The 13,421-nt window shown below is 39.9% G+C and overlaps 1 protein-coding gene across 1 annotated transcript in view; it reads right to left on the bottom strand.

Moving 5' to 3' along the window:
• Nucleotides 1-13,421, bottom strand: part of SNX25 (sorting nexin 25) — a 127,107-nt gene that overhangs the window by 52,633 nt on the left and 61,053 nt on the right. The window contains exon 7 of the mRNA XM_067551640.1: nucleotides 6,157-6,347. Within this exon, the coding sequence (XP_067407741.1) occupies nucleotides 6,157-6,347 (191 nt within the window). The remainder of the gene's footprint in view (nucleotides 1-6,156; nucleotides 6,348-13,421) is intronic.

Below are 13,421 nucleotides of genomic sequence, written 5' to 3' on the forward strand. Positions count from 1 at the left end.
TTTGTTACACATGCACACTGGCCTATTCATGAAAAACTAAAATACAGCTATTAACTATTTCCTGAGCTACAGCAAACTTTGTGCTTTAGAGAAGAGTGCTACTAGAGGAGAGGTTAGTGAACAGAAATCTGATTGCTATGAAGGTTTTCTGATGGGACAATGGTGTTTATAGAGTGAGGTAAGAGGACTTCTGTTTTGATGTCCTCTCTTTTTTGGGCAACAGAAAAATAGCAGAAAGTGAATGATTTTGGAAAGATACCCCCATGATGCAAGTTAATAATCATGACACGATCCCATGTGAAGGACATTGTTTGTACCTTGATGACAATAGTGCATTGTTTAAAAAAGCAAATCATAAACACCTTAAAACCTAGGCATGCCCTCTGGTTTTGTGGTAAGAGATAGACTCATTGCCCTGACTGACTATCAGGGAATACTGAGCATTTATAATTTAAGCAGCTTTGGCTATTTTCCCTACCACTTACGCTTGGGAGGAAATCCAAGCAAAATGCATGGTTTCAGATGAACACATTATGAGTATACTTACCTGCCATGATCTTTTTCAGCATATACAAGAGGCAATGAGGGAGGGAGGAAGAGTTTTAAGCCCTTTCCCTTTACACCATCCTCACAGGTTACCCAGATATAAAAAGATAACTCGTGACACAAAACACAAGGAGGAAAGGAGGCTGGAGCATCAGAAACCACAATCAAAGTGTGGTCACTTACCACAAAGAAATCAATGTATATACCTTGCCTGCGGTGGAGGCAAGTTAATTTTTTTCTCTTCCACTACAATTCCCACTCAGCCATGCTCAACAGAACAGCTATGCAGTCAGGTTGTCTTCCTGAGAACAAGCTCAAATAGTTTCTGGCTACGAGGAATTTTCCATCCATTTTCTAGATTGACTGAAATTAGACTGCAAGTGCTCCATGGAAAACTGGTGGTTCACAGAACACAGTTTGGGAACCAATCAGTTAAAGACTCTGTACAACACTCCTTATAGATAAAACAGTGTAACTGCTGTGCAGAGTACAGCTTACAGATGACATCTGACAAAGTGGGTTACAGCCCACGAAAGCTTATGCCTGCAGAAATTAAATTTGTTAGTCTTTAAAGTGCTACAGGACTCTCGTTGTTTTTGCAGCTTACAGATGATGTAAATCGTTTCTTAAACAAATACAGACAACAGGAACTCAAATAGGCTACTGAATTGCTGTGTAGGTGTGATTTTTTTAGAAAAAGGATAAAGATCCTAAATAGATTATAAAGGGTGCATTATATACTATCTTAATTCAAAGGGCATACTTTTCTAGAACCAAATATCATAGCCAATACAGCATATAAATTAGTATCCCAGCTAACTACAGATTACACATAGATTAGACATCTAGTTAAAAACACATCAGGAGTCAGAGCAATCAGATTCAGGTCTGTGCACTAAGATGAAAATTAAAGTGCAACAGTATTTTAAAAAACAACAACAACTAGAAACTAGGGCTGTCAATTAAATAACAGTTAATGCATGCAATTAATGCAAAACAAATTAACTAGCTTAAAAAAATAGTCACGATTAAAACATAGTATATTTCAATTCACCTCATACAAGTCCACTCAGTCCTATTTCTTGTTCAGCCAATAGCTAAGACAAACAAGTTTGTTCACATTTATGGGAGATAATGCTGTCTGCTTATTTACAATGTCACCCAAAAGTGAGAACAGGCATTTGAATGGCCAGTGTTGCAAGGTATTTACATGCCAGATATGCTAAACATTCATATGACCCTTCATGCTTCGACTCGTAGACTCTAAAGATTTACATTGTTTTATTTTTGAGTGCAATTATGTTAAAAAAAATTTTTTACATCTGTAAGTTGCACTTTCATGATAAAACAATTGCACTATTGTACTTGTATGAGATGAATTGAAAAATACTATTTATTTTGTTTATCTTTTTCACGGAGCAAATATTTGTAGTAAAAAATATAGTGAGCACTGTACAGTTTGTATGCTGTGTTGTAACATCCAAAAATATTTATAATAAATTTAAATTGGTTATTCTATTATTGTTTCACAGTGCAATTAAAACTTTGATTAATTGCAACTTTTTTAAAATCTCATGATTCATTGCAATTTTAAAAAATTGTTTGATAGTCCTACTAGAAACCTTTAAGATCCTCTGAAGTTTTTATATTGAATGACGAGTAAAATGCAGTTGGTTTATAACCAGCATTGGTTTTGCTGTGAAAGTTAGCATAATTTTGGATGTTAGCTTTTTCATTCCTTTAATCTATAATATGAGAACAGGGACTGTTCACCTGACGTGTCTTCCAAATTAATTCTCTAACTGAAATATTTATTAAAATGAGGACATTTACTGGAAATACTACACTTTTATCCCACCAAAGAGGAAAGTAACTATATATATAGCTTTCTTTGACAGGGTAACAGCCTTGTGGATGGGAAGAAGCAGTAGATGTTGTATACCTTGACTTTAGTAAGGCTTTTGATACTATGAGCTGTCTACACTTATCTCGGAGATTCGGTGGCAGTCGACTGGGGTTACGCAAACTACGCAAAAACCTTGCGTAACTCCTGTCAACTTCTGTGCTTCTGTTCTGTGCACCATCTTCACTGCACTGCGCCGACGGGAACTGCTACGCCACTTGAGAAGGTGGTCTTAATACGACGATTTCTGGATCAACTGAGCAGGTCTTCACTGACTGCTCAGTCGATCCAGATAAGTCGATCTGACGGCGGCGAATTTGCCACTGTCAGTGAAGACATAGCCTCTCTCATATGACCTCATAAACAAACTAGGGAAATACAACCTAGATGGAACTACTATAAGGTACGTGCATAACTGGTTGGAAACTGTTCCCAGAGAGTAGTTAGCAGTGGTTCACAGTCAAGCTGGAAGTCATATCAAGTAGGGTCCTGCAAGGATCAGTTCTGGGTCCAGTTCTGTTCAATCTCTTCATTAATGATTTAGATAATGGCATAGAGAGTACACTTATAACGTTTGCCGTTCAAAATGATCTGGACAAACTGGAGAAACGGTCTGAAGTAAATAGGATGAAATTCAATAAGGACAAATGCAAAGTACTCCACTTAGGAAGGAACAATCAGGTACATACATACAATATGGGAAATGACTTCCTAGGAAGGAGTATGCAGAAAGGGATCTGGGGGGTCATAGTGGATCACAAGCTAAATATGAGTCAACAGTTTAAAACAAGGATGTAAAAATTAGTTTAATTAAAGACCTGTTTAAACATTCTAACTCCTCCCACCCCCCAGGGCGCTGGGCTCCATGCCTCCCCCCTGAACCTAGCTGTGGCTGCCTGCCCCCCAGCTCACAGGGAGCTGAGCTGAGCTGCAGCCCCCCCTTGCACTGGGCTCTGCGCCTCCACCTACCATCGCAGGGAGCCAAGCTCAGCTGCAGCTACGCCCCTCCACTCCGTGCTGGGCTCTGCAGCTCCCCATGAGCGACAGCTGCCCAGATGCTCTCGCTCACGGGGAGCTGAGCACAAATGCAGCTCCGTTCCACTCCTAGTTTAAACGTAAACAACTGTTTAAAGCATTTAAACAGCTGATTACTGTTTAAACGGTTAAGCTTTTACATCCCTAAGTGTAACACTGTTACAAAAAGAGCAAACAGCATTTTGGAATGTATTAGCAGGAGAGTTATAAGCAAGTAATAGTCATAAGAAGTAATTCTTCCACTGTACTCCGTGCTGATTAGGCCTCAGCTGGAGTACTGTGTCCAGTTCTGAGTGCCACATTTCAGCAAAGATGTGGACAAATTGGGGAAAGTCCAGAGAAGAGCAACAAAAATTATTCAAGATCTAGAAAATATGACCTATGAGGAATGATTGAAAAAACTGGGTTTGTTTAGTCCGGAGAAGAGAAGACAGAGGGGACATGATAACAGTTTTCAAGTATATAAAAAGTTGTTACAAGGAGGAGGGAGAAAAATTGTTCTCCTTAACCTCTGAGGATAGGACAAGAAGCTATGGGCTTAAATTGCAGCAGGGGCGGTTTAGGTAGGACATAAGGAAAAACTTCCTAACTGTCAGGGTAGTTAAGCACCGGCATAAATTGGCTAGGGAGGTTGTGGAATCTCTACCACTGGAGATTTTTAAGAGCAGGTTAGTCAGACAAATACCTGTCAGGGATGGTCTAGATAATACTAGTCCTGCCATAAGTGCAGGGGACTGGACTAGATGATCTCTCAAGGCCTTTCCAGTCTTACAATTCTGTAAGTCTATGTATGGCAGTGACAAAAGTATAATTCTAAGGCATTGTCACAACTCACTCTTCATTTAAATAGTACAACGTATTCCTCAAGCCTCTACAACACACTTCTATATCACCCAAAATATATCCATAAATGTCTGTTCTTGAAATACTTCACGTAATAGGAGAAAAGCAAACTTGCCATTTCATTCACACATATTGGCTATTTTTTAAACAAGGTAGTATCTTAAAGGGCTACTGGAATGACCAGCCTATAAAAAAAAAAAAAAAAAGATTGGTGCGGGTCACAGGGAGTAGTAAGCCAATATTAAGTCATTTTGTTAAACAAAACAAAGAGAAGCCCTGCCATATGCTAGATATTTCTACCTACGTCCTCAGCAGGGGCAGTCGCAGTGGCAATACCTGGGGCTCAGCTAGCTGCTTGTAAATACAAGTATGGACTGCTGCTATTGCTAAGATGGAGACAGCAAAGGAGGAAGCATTGCCAATAAAAGTCGGCTCCCTCCCGGAGCTGAGCTATGCCATCTAACCCTGCCAGTGGGCATCTGATCTACAATCAAGGATTCCATGCTGTGCCTCTCTTCTACCCAGCTTTGTGTTCCTCTTCCCAGCTCATAGGGAATGGGGAGTAGGGCTGGGAAGTGCTTTCCAAATCCTTGTCTCTGAGAAACAGGCATGAGGGAGAAACTGTTGGGTCCTGTCCTTTCAGGATGTCAAAGGCTTAGAGGTGGGCAGTTCTAATTCAGCTCTGGTACTGCTGCTGCCACCACCAATATGGCAAATACCTCTGCATGACAGGACTTTGCTCCTGTGAGTAGGGCCATTCATTTAAAATGAGTCTGCTCACATGAATAATTGTTTGCAGGAGCTGACCCACAGTTAACAATACCCAGCTGGGGACAGGGAATGCTCTTAGAAGAGGCAGAAGGGATTTGCGGGCCCATAAGAAAGGTTACATTAACAATAGGATCTCTCGGCTTCTGAAACAGATCAAGATTGACCTAGCACTTCCTATGACGCATACTTTTCTATAAACATATTTTAAAAGGAAGAAAAAAGAAAACAAACCCTTTTCCTTTCAGACTTTACCTTTTTACTTTTCTACACTTTCTATAAAATGGTATATTACCATCTTCAGTGACAATTATTTCCTGGCAGTGGAACTTTTTTCTGATCCACAACCAAGTTACAACAAATACAATGATTTAATGAACTTAAAATGACACCTGCATAAAGACTAATATTTTTCTCTCTCTTACCTACCTAAAAAAATATAATATTTTATTTTTAGCTGCAATAGTTCAATTATTGAGCTTAGTCCAAAGGGGACAGAAAGTAAAGTGCATAAGTTATTAGCCTTATTACACTTTATGATGTCAGATAATTAACTTGAATTTTTATTTTTGTAGTTGTTGGCTGCAACAATATTTTTCCTAGACCCATTGTACAAAGATGTTGAAATTTCTGATTTAGTGTAAATAGTCTTACTGAATCTCTTCTGCAGTGGTTACCCTTGAAAAATGCCAATTGCCTTAGACAATTCAAGGTATTTCCTACAGTAAATATAGGGAAAGACCAAGGAATATTGCAGATATGGAGGTAATCTTATAAAGTGTCTCTCAGTCTACTAGATAGGGCAAGTCTGAAAATTCAGCAAACTCATGAGTTGAAGAACCCATTATGAAGTTCTATATACAGAGAATACCAGTGCCATAGATTTAACACATTACAATGTATTTTGCAAGGTAACTATTGCAATAATTTCCCAACAATTGCACCAACATGTTTCCCTTGAATAATACACATTCATAGTTAAAAGTGAGGTATAAAGTGATCAAATACTAACACCCAGAAAAATTTTCATTCTAGCCTTATATGCACTATGTAATACTTACCTTCTGGCTCTGAGGGCCATCACCCTCATCAGAGATACCATCCTCTTGCTGGTCATATGCTGGACCGCCTAGAAGCCTTATTCTCTTCTCACACTGCTTCTTTGCCACAGTCAACTGATTAATATACCTTTTCACATTGCGAGCCCTCAAGAGGTCAGCTTTCATTGCAGCAGTTTCTTTACCTTTAGTATCTATGATAAACAGTACAGAAATGAGAAGTTATCTCTCACAATGTAAAACTTCAGATTACAAGCCTCTGAAGTGCTTGTCATTCAACATCCAACTAGACATTGAAGTAAAAATACTTGGAAGGCTGCTTCTAAAACAGACTGGTGGCTAATAAGGTATGTTCTGGGATATCTCCACCAACATAGCAAGGGTACATATAAAATAGCTAAGAGAAAAATCTCTATGCAAATATATAAAGTATCTTAACCACAAGTCCATGTATCTTTCATCTGACCTGGATGGCACAGCATCCCTGCTATTCCAGTATTTACTCAGAAGACGGGCTTGAGAGATGAAACCCACTCAAAACAACACAGTCCTATAAAGCTATGCCAAGGCTGTACAGTATGTTGTTGAATTTGTGATGACATGGAAAAGTATTTTTAAAATTCAACAGAATGAGGATTGTACATATGCATTCAGAGTTCTTCAAGTTTCCACATTCCTCCCCACTGCACCTTCTCCATAGTTCTAAAAAGGCCTAGTTAAAAACACATAAAAACCAACAGAGATGCAGCACTGAAAACTAGTGAACAACTCCTCCAAATCCATTCTGTTCAATAAAAGGTAGTACAATGCTGTTGCTAAATCACAAAGCTCCTTATACTTGTGCAGGCTTGTAACATGAGCTCTGCAGCAAGCCACATGGAAAATTCAGTTTATATTCAGATCAGGATTAAGATAGTATTCAGGGATAAATGTCAATTCTTTACCCATTCGGCCATGTTTTATAACATGGAAATACTAGTAAATCCAATGATGCAGATGAATATAATATTTTGTTTTTTAAAACAATTGCCTCAAAGAAACAACCTCATGGCAAGAAGTATACATGCAAGTGTGCTACAGGGAAAGCCCACATGAATAATTTTAAACTCCTATTGTCAACTAAATTTCAATTATGTTAAAGATTCATCTTAAAATCTGGCTATTATTTTTGTGTACTTTTAAAAAAAACCAGAAAGCCTTCCATCTTATATCATTATATAATAATATATACATATACACAGTGATGGTAGATGGGAGGCTTTCTGGGTTAAACGTATACACACATAAATACACATATACATGACAGAGAGACAAACGGATTCTGAGCTGCTCTCTAAGAATTTGTCTGAATACTATCTGTTGGTCTGGTTATTGGGGAGTTTTCTGTATGACTATTTTGGTTTAACCTCAGTAGGAATCTGTCTGGAAAAAAAACAGTCAGGAAGGAAAAGAATGGCTCAAGACACAGCCATCTCTCAAACACTTAATAGCTATTAAGGAACAGCACGAGAACATTGGAAGGAAGAGTTATTGTACAGGGAAGCTCATGGAGACCCCTAAGGTACAATTTCCTATTACATATAAAAGGTATCTACCATTTTTAAAGAAAGGATAGGAAACAGAAAAAAAATTGAAAAAATGTGTCTGAAATAATTACTAATATAGACAGTTTTCATGGATGATATAATTAATATGAAGAGGTACAGTTTTGCCTGAGATACTCTGTTCTGTATGTGAATGGTGGAAAATGTTCCAAAGAAACAGACACTAAAATGGATATAGATGGCAAAACTCAATTAGACTACTGTGAATCCCTCATCACCACATGCTGGTGGCTTGTGCTTTTTCTCTTCTACCATATCATTCAGAGGCAACTGCCAGAGATCTTGATCTTGTGGGGTTCTCTGGGGACAATTCAGAGAGAACACAGTACTCAAAAATTCATGACGTAGTCTAAAAAAGGGAGACTCTCACTTTCTGGATTTTATACTTTTGAAAGAGGGAATCCCATATTAAAAAATGGCAGTTACCTCCCCCATAAAGTATATATAATTGAACATGAAGGAAACAATTTAAAATTTGTCTATAATCAGATGAAAGGTCAATGACCGCATAAGGATGTCACCTGAGGAAAACAGAGCAAGGAGAGAAAAACATGTTTGTTTCAAGTACCTCTCTTGAAAATAATTGCCCCATCCCGTCTCTAACTGTACACAATGTGTGAGAGACTGAAAAGAATTTAAGGTTTTTTATTTTAAAAAATATGGATGGATGTTGACAATTCTACAGGATGACAAACGTGCCAGGCTTCTACATGCAAAGGGTGGCAGAGCAGGAACTAGGAGTAAAATAAGTGGAGCTGGCTGGAAACATTTCAAACTACTTTTTCATCAGACTTAGCCAATTCATCAAAATCTAAATGCTTTGGGGAGTCCTTTTGATTTCAATGAATCATTTTAGAACTAAGCAAAATAAAAACAGCGTATTTTATTTAATTTAGACTTTCCTGTTTAATTTTGACTTGAGGCTGGAAAATTCCATTTCAGTGCAGTGTATGGGTCAAACTTGGTACACGTTGCTGTGGGTGTCTTTTCCCCTCGATGAGTGTATATCAATTCAATTTATCTACATGAACTCACTCAAGTTTGTTAAAATGACTAATTCACTCCAAAAGGGTTTCTTTTGAAGTTTAACAAAGGTCTGTTGATCAGGAATATCCCCCCCTACACACATACACACACACACACACACACACACACACACACAAAGCAGGAAAAGGAGGAGATGCTAAACAAAGCCAGCTGTTCTGTTGTGGGAATCAGTAATATAATACATAGACGTCTATGCCATGCGGGGCTGGGAGCCAGGACTGTGCAGTAGTAAGGCAAATCGTGTTATAGGCCCTGGCACCCATGTAACAAAGAAATAGCTACTATATTGCTGTGTTTATTGTTAGAAAACAACATGAACAACTATTTTTAGAGGGGGGGGCATATATAAACCAACCAGCCAATTTTAAAAAAAGGAGACTGGAAAAAAGGGTGGAACCAGGGAAGATTGCTCAGACAGGGAACCCGCTGAGCTGTAAACTCAGTGCATTACTTCAGGAACCTCTCCTGCTCTTCCTGAAAGCAGCTATGGAGGTGCTCCTGGATCTCCACTGCTTTTTCCTGCACTAGGACCACACAGCCCCACTCCCACAGCACCCCAGTGTGAGCCTGCAGCTTCTCCTACTCCCACTCTGCTAAGGAGAGCAGCTTGCTCACCCGCTCCCTCCCAGCTTGCAGGCACAGACACAGCCAACGGAAAAGAGCCTCAAGGAAAAGACCTGGACGAGGTGCTGGTGGCTGCACCTGGCCACACAAGGACACAGGGTGTGAGGAGTCAGCCCAATGTTGGGGTAGCAGTATGGGGCTGAAGGCTTGGGGTCGGGGCCCTCTGATCACTCCCCCCACCTCTGGATGCTGCTTCCTTCAGGTGAAGCAAAGGGCACTGATCCCAGACACCCTACCCGGCTGAGGGGCCAGGATGCCCTGCCCTGCTCTGCCACAGAAAAGTGCTCCCATACACTGGAGTGCCAGCAGTGCCTGCAGTAGTGAGACACTTCCTCCTCCCCTCACTCTTATCACCCATCCCAGGCAATTTTTATTTTATTTTATTTTTAAAGTCAGTCAGTCCTACCATTAACCTTTCCAACAGCCGAAACATTAAAAGGACACTAGGGAACTTTTAGTTCATGCCAGAAGGGTTTACATGGACCAGTTAGTGTGCAACACGTGAGTGCGCTTTAGAAATCACACTCCTGTAGCATGCAGTGTTGCTCCGTGGTGATGTGCCCTAAGTCAAACGCCTTATAGAAGTCCAAGTATATTATGGCAACAAATGGCAGACGTTGCTCCCTCCCTTCCTGTTATTTCCTTGTGTGCGCTCCCTTACTTACAGTATTGTATGCTTCACTTATTGTTCTAAAATCGGGACAATTAATACCACCACTCAGATACCACAGTAATGGGTGCAGTATAAAGACCTAGATAAAGATAGATAAATAGATGATATGAAGTTCTTACAAAAACATTAACTAAATTATATTCTACTGTTTAATGAATATCAGCTCCTCTTGACAGAAATAGCATAAAGCAAAGGTGTATCTGTATCTAACTGTTCGATTATATTGCCAAAAGAAAAAAATAAGCCAAAAATCTTGCTTTTCACAACATTGCTTTGTGAAGCTGTAGTGCATTTGTCACTGACCATCTGCACCTGCTGTGGTATGAACCAAACTGGCTAATCTGAAAGTTTCATATGCACACAGCACTGCATTTTTGCAAGACCCCTAGAGTTGAGCACATACAGTACTTACTTAATGTCATACGGAAATATTTAAGTTGCAAAAAACTGCTTAACATTTTAAGATGAAGGTAAATAGTGACTCACTCTCAATACAGTATTTACTGACCATCATAAGCCTCTGTGAGATCTTTGAGATTGAACTGCACATTTTTAAAGCCTGCCTGGGCCTAGAAAAGTATTTGCTTAAATCTGAAAATGCCAAATGACCTCAAGTTGAAAAGTACAGTAAACACGGTTCTTTCACAAGTCCATGACAAAACAGCTAAAATCAAAAGGTAAAACTAATTCTTGTGTGGTTAAGGAAGAGAATGAGTAATAGAACATTAGATATTACTCTTATTTATAAGCCCTTGCCACAGGTTGGTTAATCATAGAAAATACTTATACAACCTAGGTGGAATTTTGAAATCAAAGATTCCAAGACTGGTACTATACATAGTAAACATTTCACAAGAGAGTGAGGAGGGAAATTTAAAACTGACAAGTGGAAACACTATTTTTCCCGTTTTAAATGTAATGCATAACCAACCTGTAGAACTCACTGCCACAAGACATAATGAAGGCCAAGAGTTAAGTGGGATTCAAGAAAGGATTGGATATATTTATAGAACTAAGAAGGATTTTTACAGTAAATTTACTAGACAAATTAGATCACGTAAGTAATATAACCATTCATGCTCCAGTAAATGCCACCACCTGTAACTGTCTGGGAGTAAGATGAAATAACCCGCTTATATGCAATTCCATTATTTCATATGAATTTCAGTACAGGCATTCTGACAACTTCCCCTGAAGCACCTGGTACTTGTAACTATTAAAGATAGGATATTGGACTAAATGAATGTGAAACTCTTGATTTTTACTTTGCTTTTTTAGATTGTGTAATTCCCTACAACAGGGTAGCAAATTCCAGGACTCTAACTGAATCATCTGATTTGACACTTAAATCCTGCATAGAGACAAAGAGGTATGTTTGCCAAGTCACTCTGAGGATAGATCAGGTATTTCCAATTAGTTCAAGTGAATGAATAAAAGAATTTGAAGCACCCCTCTGAGGCAAAGGGAGCTACAGTCAAGCCCTTATAACATGTCTTCACTGCAAAGTAAACTCGAATTATTACTCAAGTGTTGCCCTAAACTTGACTCATTTCCTTTCATAAAAACCCTTTAACTCCAGCATGGTGCTTTTAATTCAAGTTGGATGGCCTATCGGGGATACAGCCTACAGCTCAAGTAAGCACACACAATTCATCAGCTGCTAACATGACTACTCTTACCTGGTGATAACCCGTGTCCATGCTACGGAGTCACTGGTCCCACAATGCCTTGCCACAATTCGCTGTGTCTGCTCGGAAAGGACAGACAAGTTCTCCCACAATACATTGGCAAAGAATTCATGGAGTTGCTTACAGCTTACTGTAGCACAATGAATCATGGGATATGCCCCCAGAAGTCTTAGTGCCAAACACCACTGAGTGTAGCGCCAGTGTGGACACAGCAGCTGGAACAATATGATATCACTCTCACTTGAGCTAGGTTAATGTGAGAGTGTAACTCGAGTGAAAACACACCCAGAGAGAAGTCCTGTAAGGGAGAAAACTTAGGCTAATATTCATTTTGTTATTTAAGTGAGCAATAAAGGCAAACCTCTGGAAAGGTCTGAGTTTGCACTACTCGCCAATGAGCATCCAGCATGCATATTCTCTGTTTGGAGCAGGGTGGGAACTCATTCCTGGCTCACATTCCCCTCAGTAACTTCTGAGATGCCAATGACAGGCATTTGTCCAACTGAACAATGAAAAAGCAAGTTCATTACTACCACTAGTGCATTTGGAAGATCTCAGGTCAGGAAAAAAAGAGATGATTCAATTAAACTGCTTTTGGAAATATAAATTAGAACAAACAAGGATAATGCCTCGGTCAGAGGCACTGTACCCAAACCCTGACCTGCAGGACCTGTTCTCAGTCTACATACAGTGTTAAGAGTTGTATCCATGCAAGCACAACCATAATTCTCTGAGCACAGCCTATCAGCTACACCGAAACAAAAGAAGAGAGTTCATGCTAGAGTTGTGTTAGAATTAAAATCAGATAGTGTCTATGCTGTGCTGAAGATGTAAAGTGCTATGTGAGTTCTATATTATTACATCCTGACCTACTGGCAAAGAAAAAAAATCACATACCTCAAATCAGACTGAAGACTGAGCTTCAGGGTAAATGATATCTAAAAGAAAATACTACTGTATTTCCCCATGTATAAGACGGACCTTTTTTCGAAAAAATTGGGGTCTAAAAACTGGGTGCGTCTTATACAGTGGTACTTACCCCAGAGCCAGGTGGTACGCACGCCGCCGCCGAATGGGCCCTCTCTCCCACCCCTGCGAAGCTTTGCCGGTGAAGAAGGGGAACGGGCGGAAGGGTTTCGGCAGCAGGTATTGTTTCCGCCACGAAACTCCACCGCCCGTCTCTCCCTGCCGCCGGGAAGCCGCGCCGGAAATCTCTCCCGCCGCCACCGCGAAACCCCGCCGCAAGTTCCCTCCCTTTTTTCCCCCAAGTGGTACTCGGGTCGGGTACAGTCGGGTCAAGTGGTACTTGACCCGACTGTACCTGGCCCAAGTGGTGCTTCGGGGGAAAGAAAGTTGAGAACCGCTGATGTACCGTAATACATTTTTTTCAAATTTCGGGCCCCAAAATTAAGGTGCGTCTTATACATGGGAGCATCTTATACATGGGGAAATACGGTAATTTTTATAGCTGGCTGTTTAAGAATTCTCCCCACAAACAGTCCTGTTGTAACAGTTCTGCTTCTACATTAGTCTTCGGCTCTGCCTATAAATACAAATATTTTTATTCTTGGTGGGAAATGCCCACAATGAGAAATCTTATGGTTCTGCACCAAGGATTTCTTAGGCAGAGAT

The sequence above is a fragment of the Emydura macquarii genome, unplaced genomic scaffold (genome assembly GCF_026122565.2).
Source record: "Emydura macquarii macquarii isolate MOO-44397 ecotype Brisbane River unplaced genomic scaffold, CSIRO-AGI_Emac_v2 contig_1363, whole genome shotgun sequence".
Classification (NCBI taxonomy): domain Eukaryota; kingdom Metazoa; phylum Chordata; order Testudines; family Chelidae; genus Emydura; species Emydura macquarii.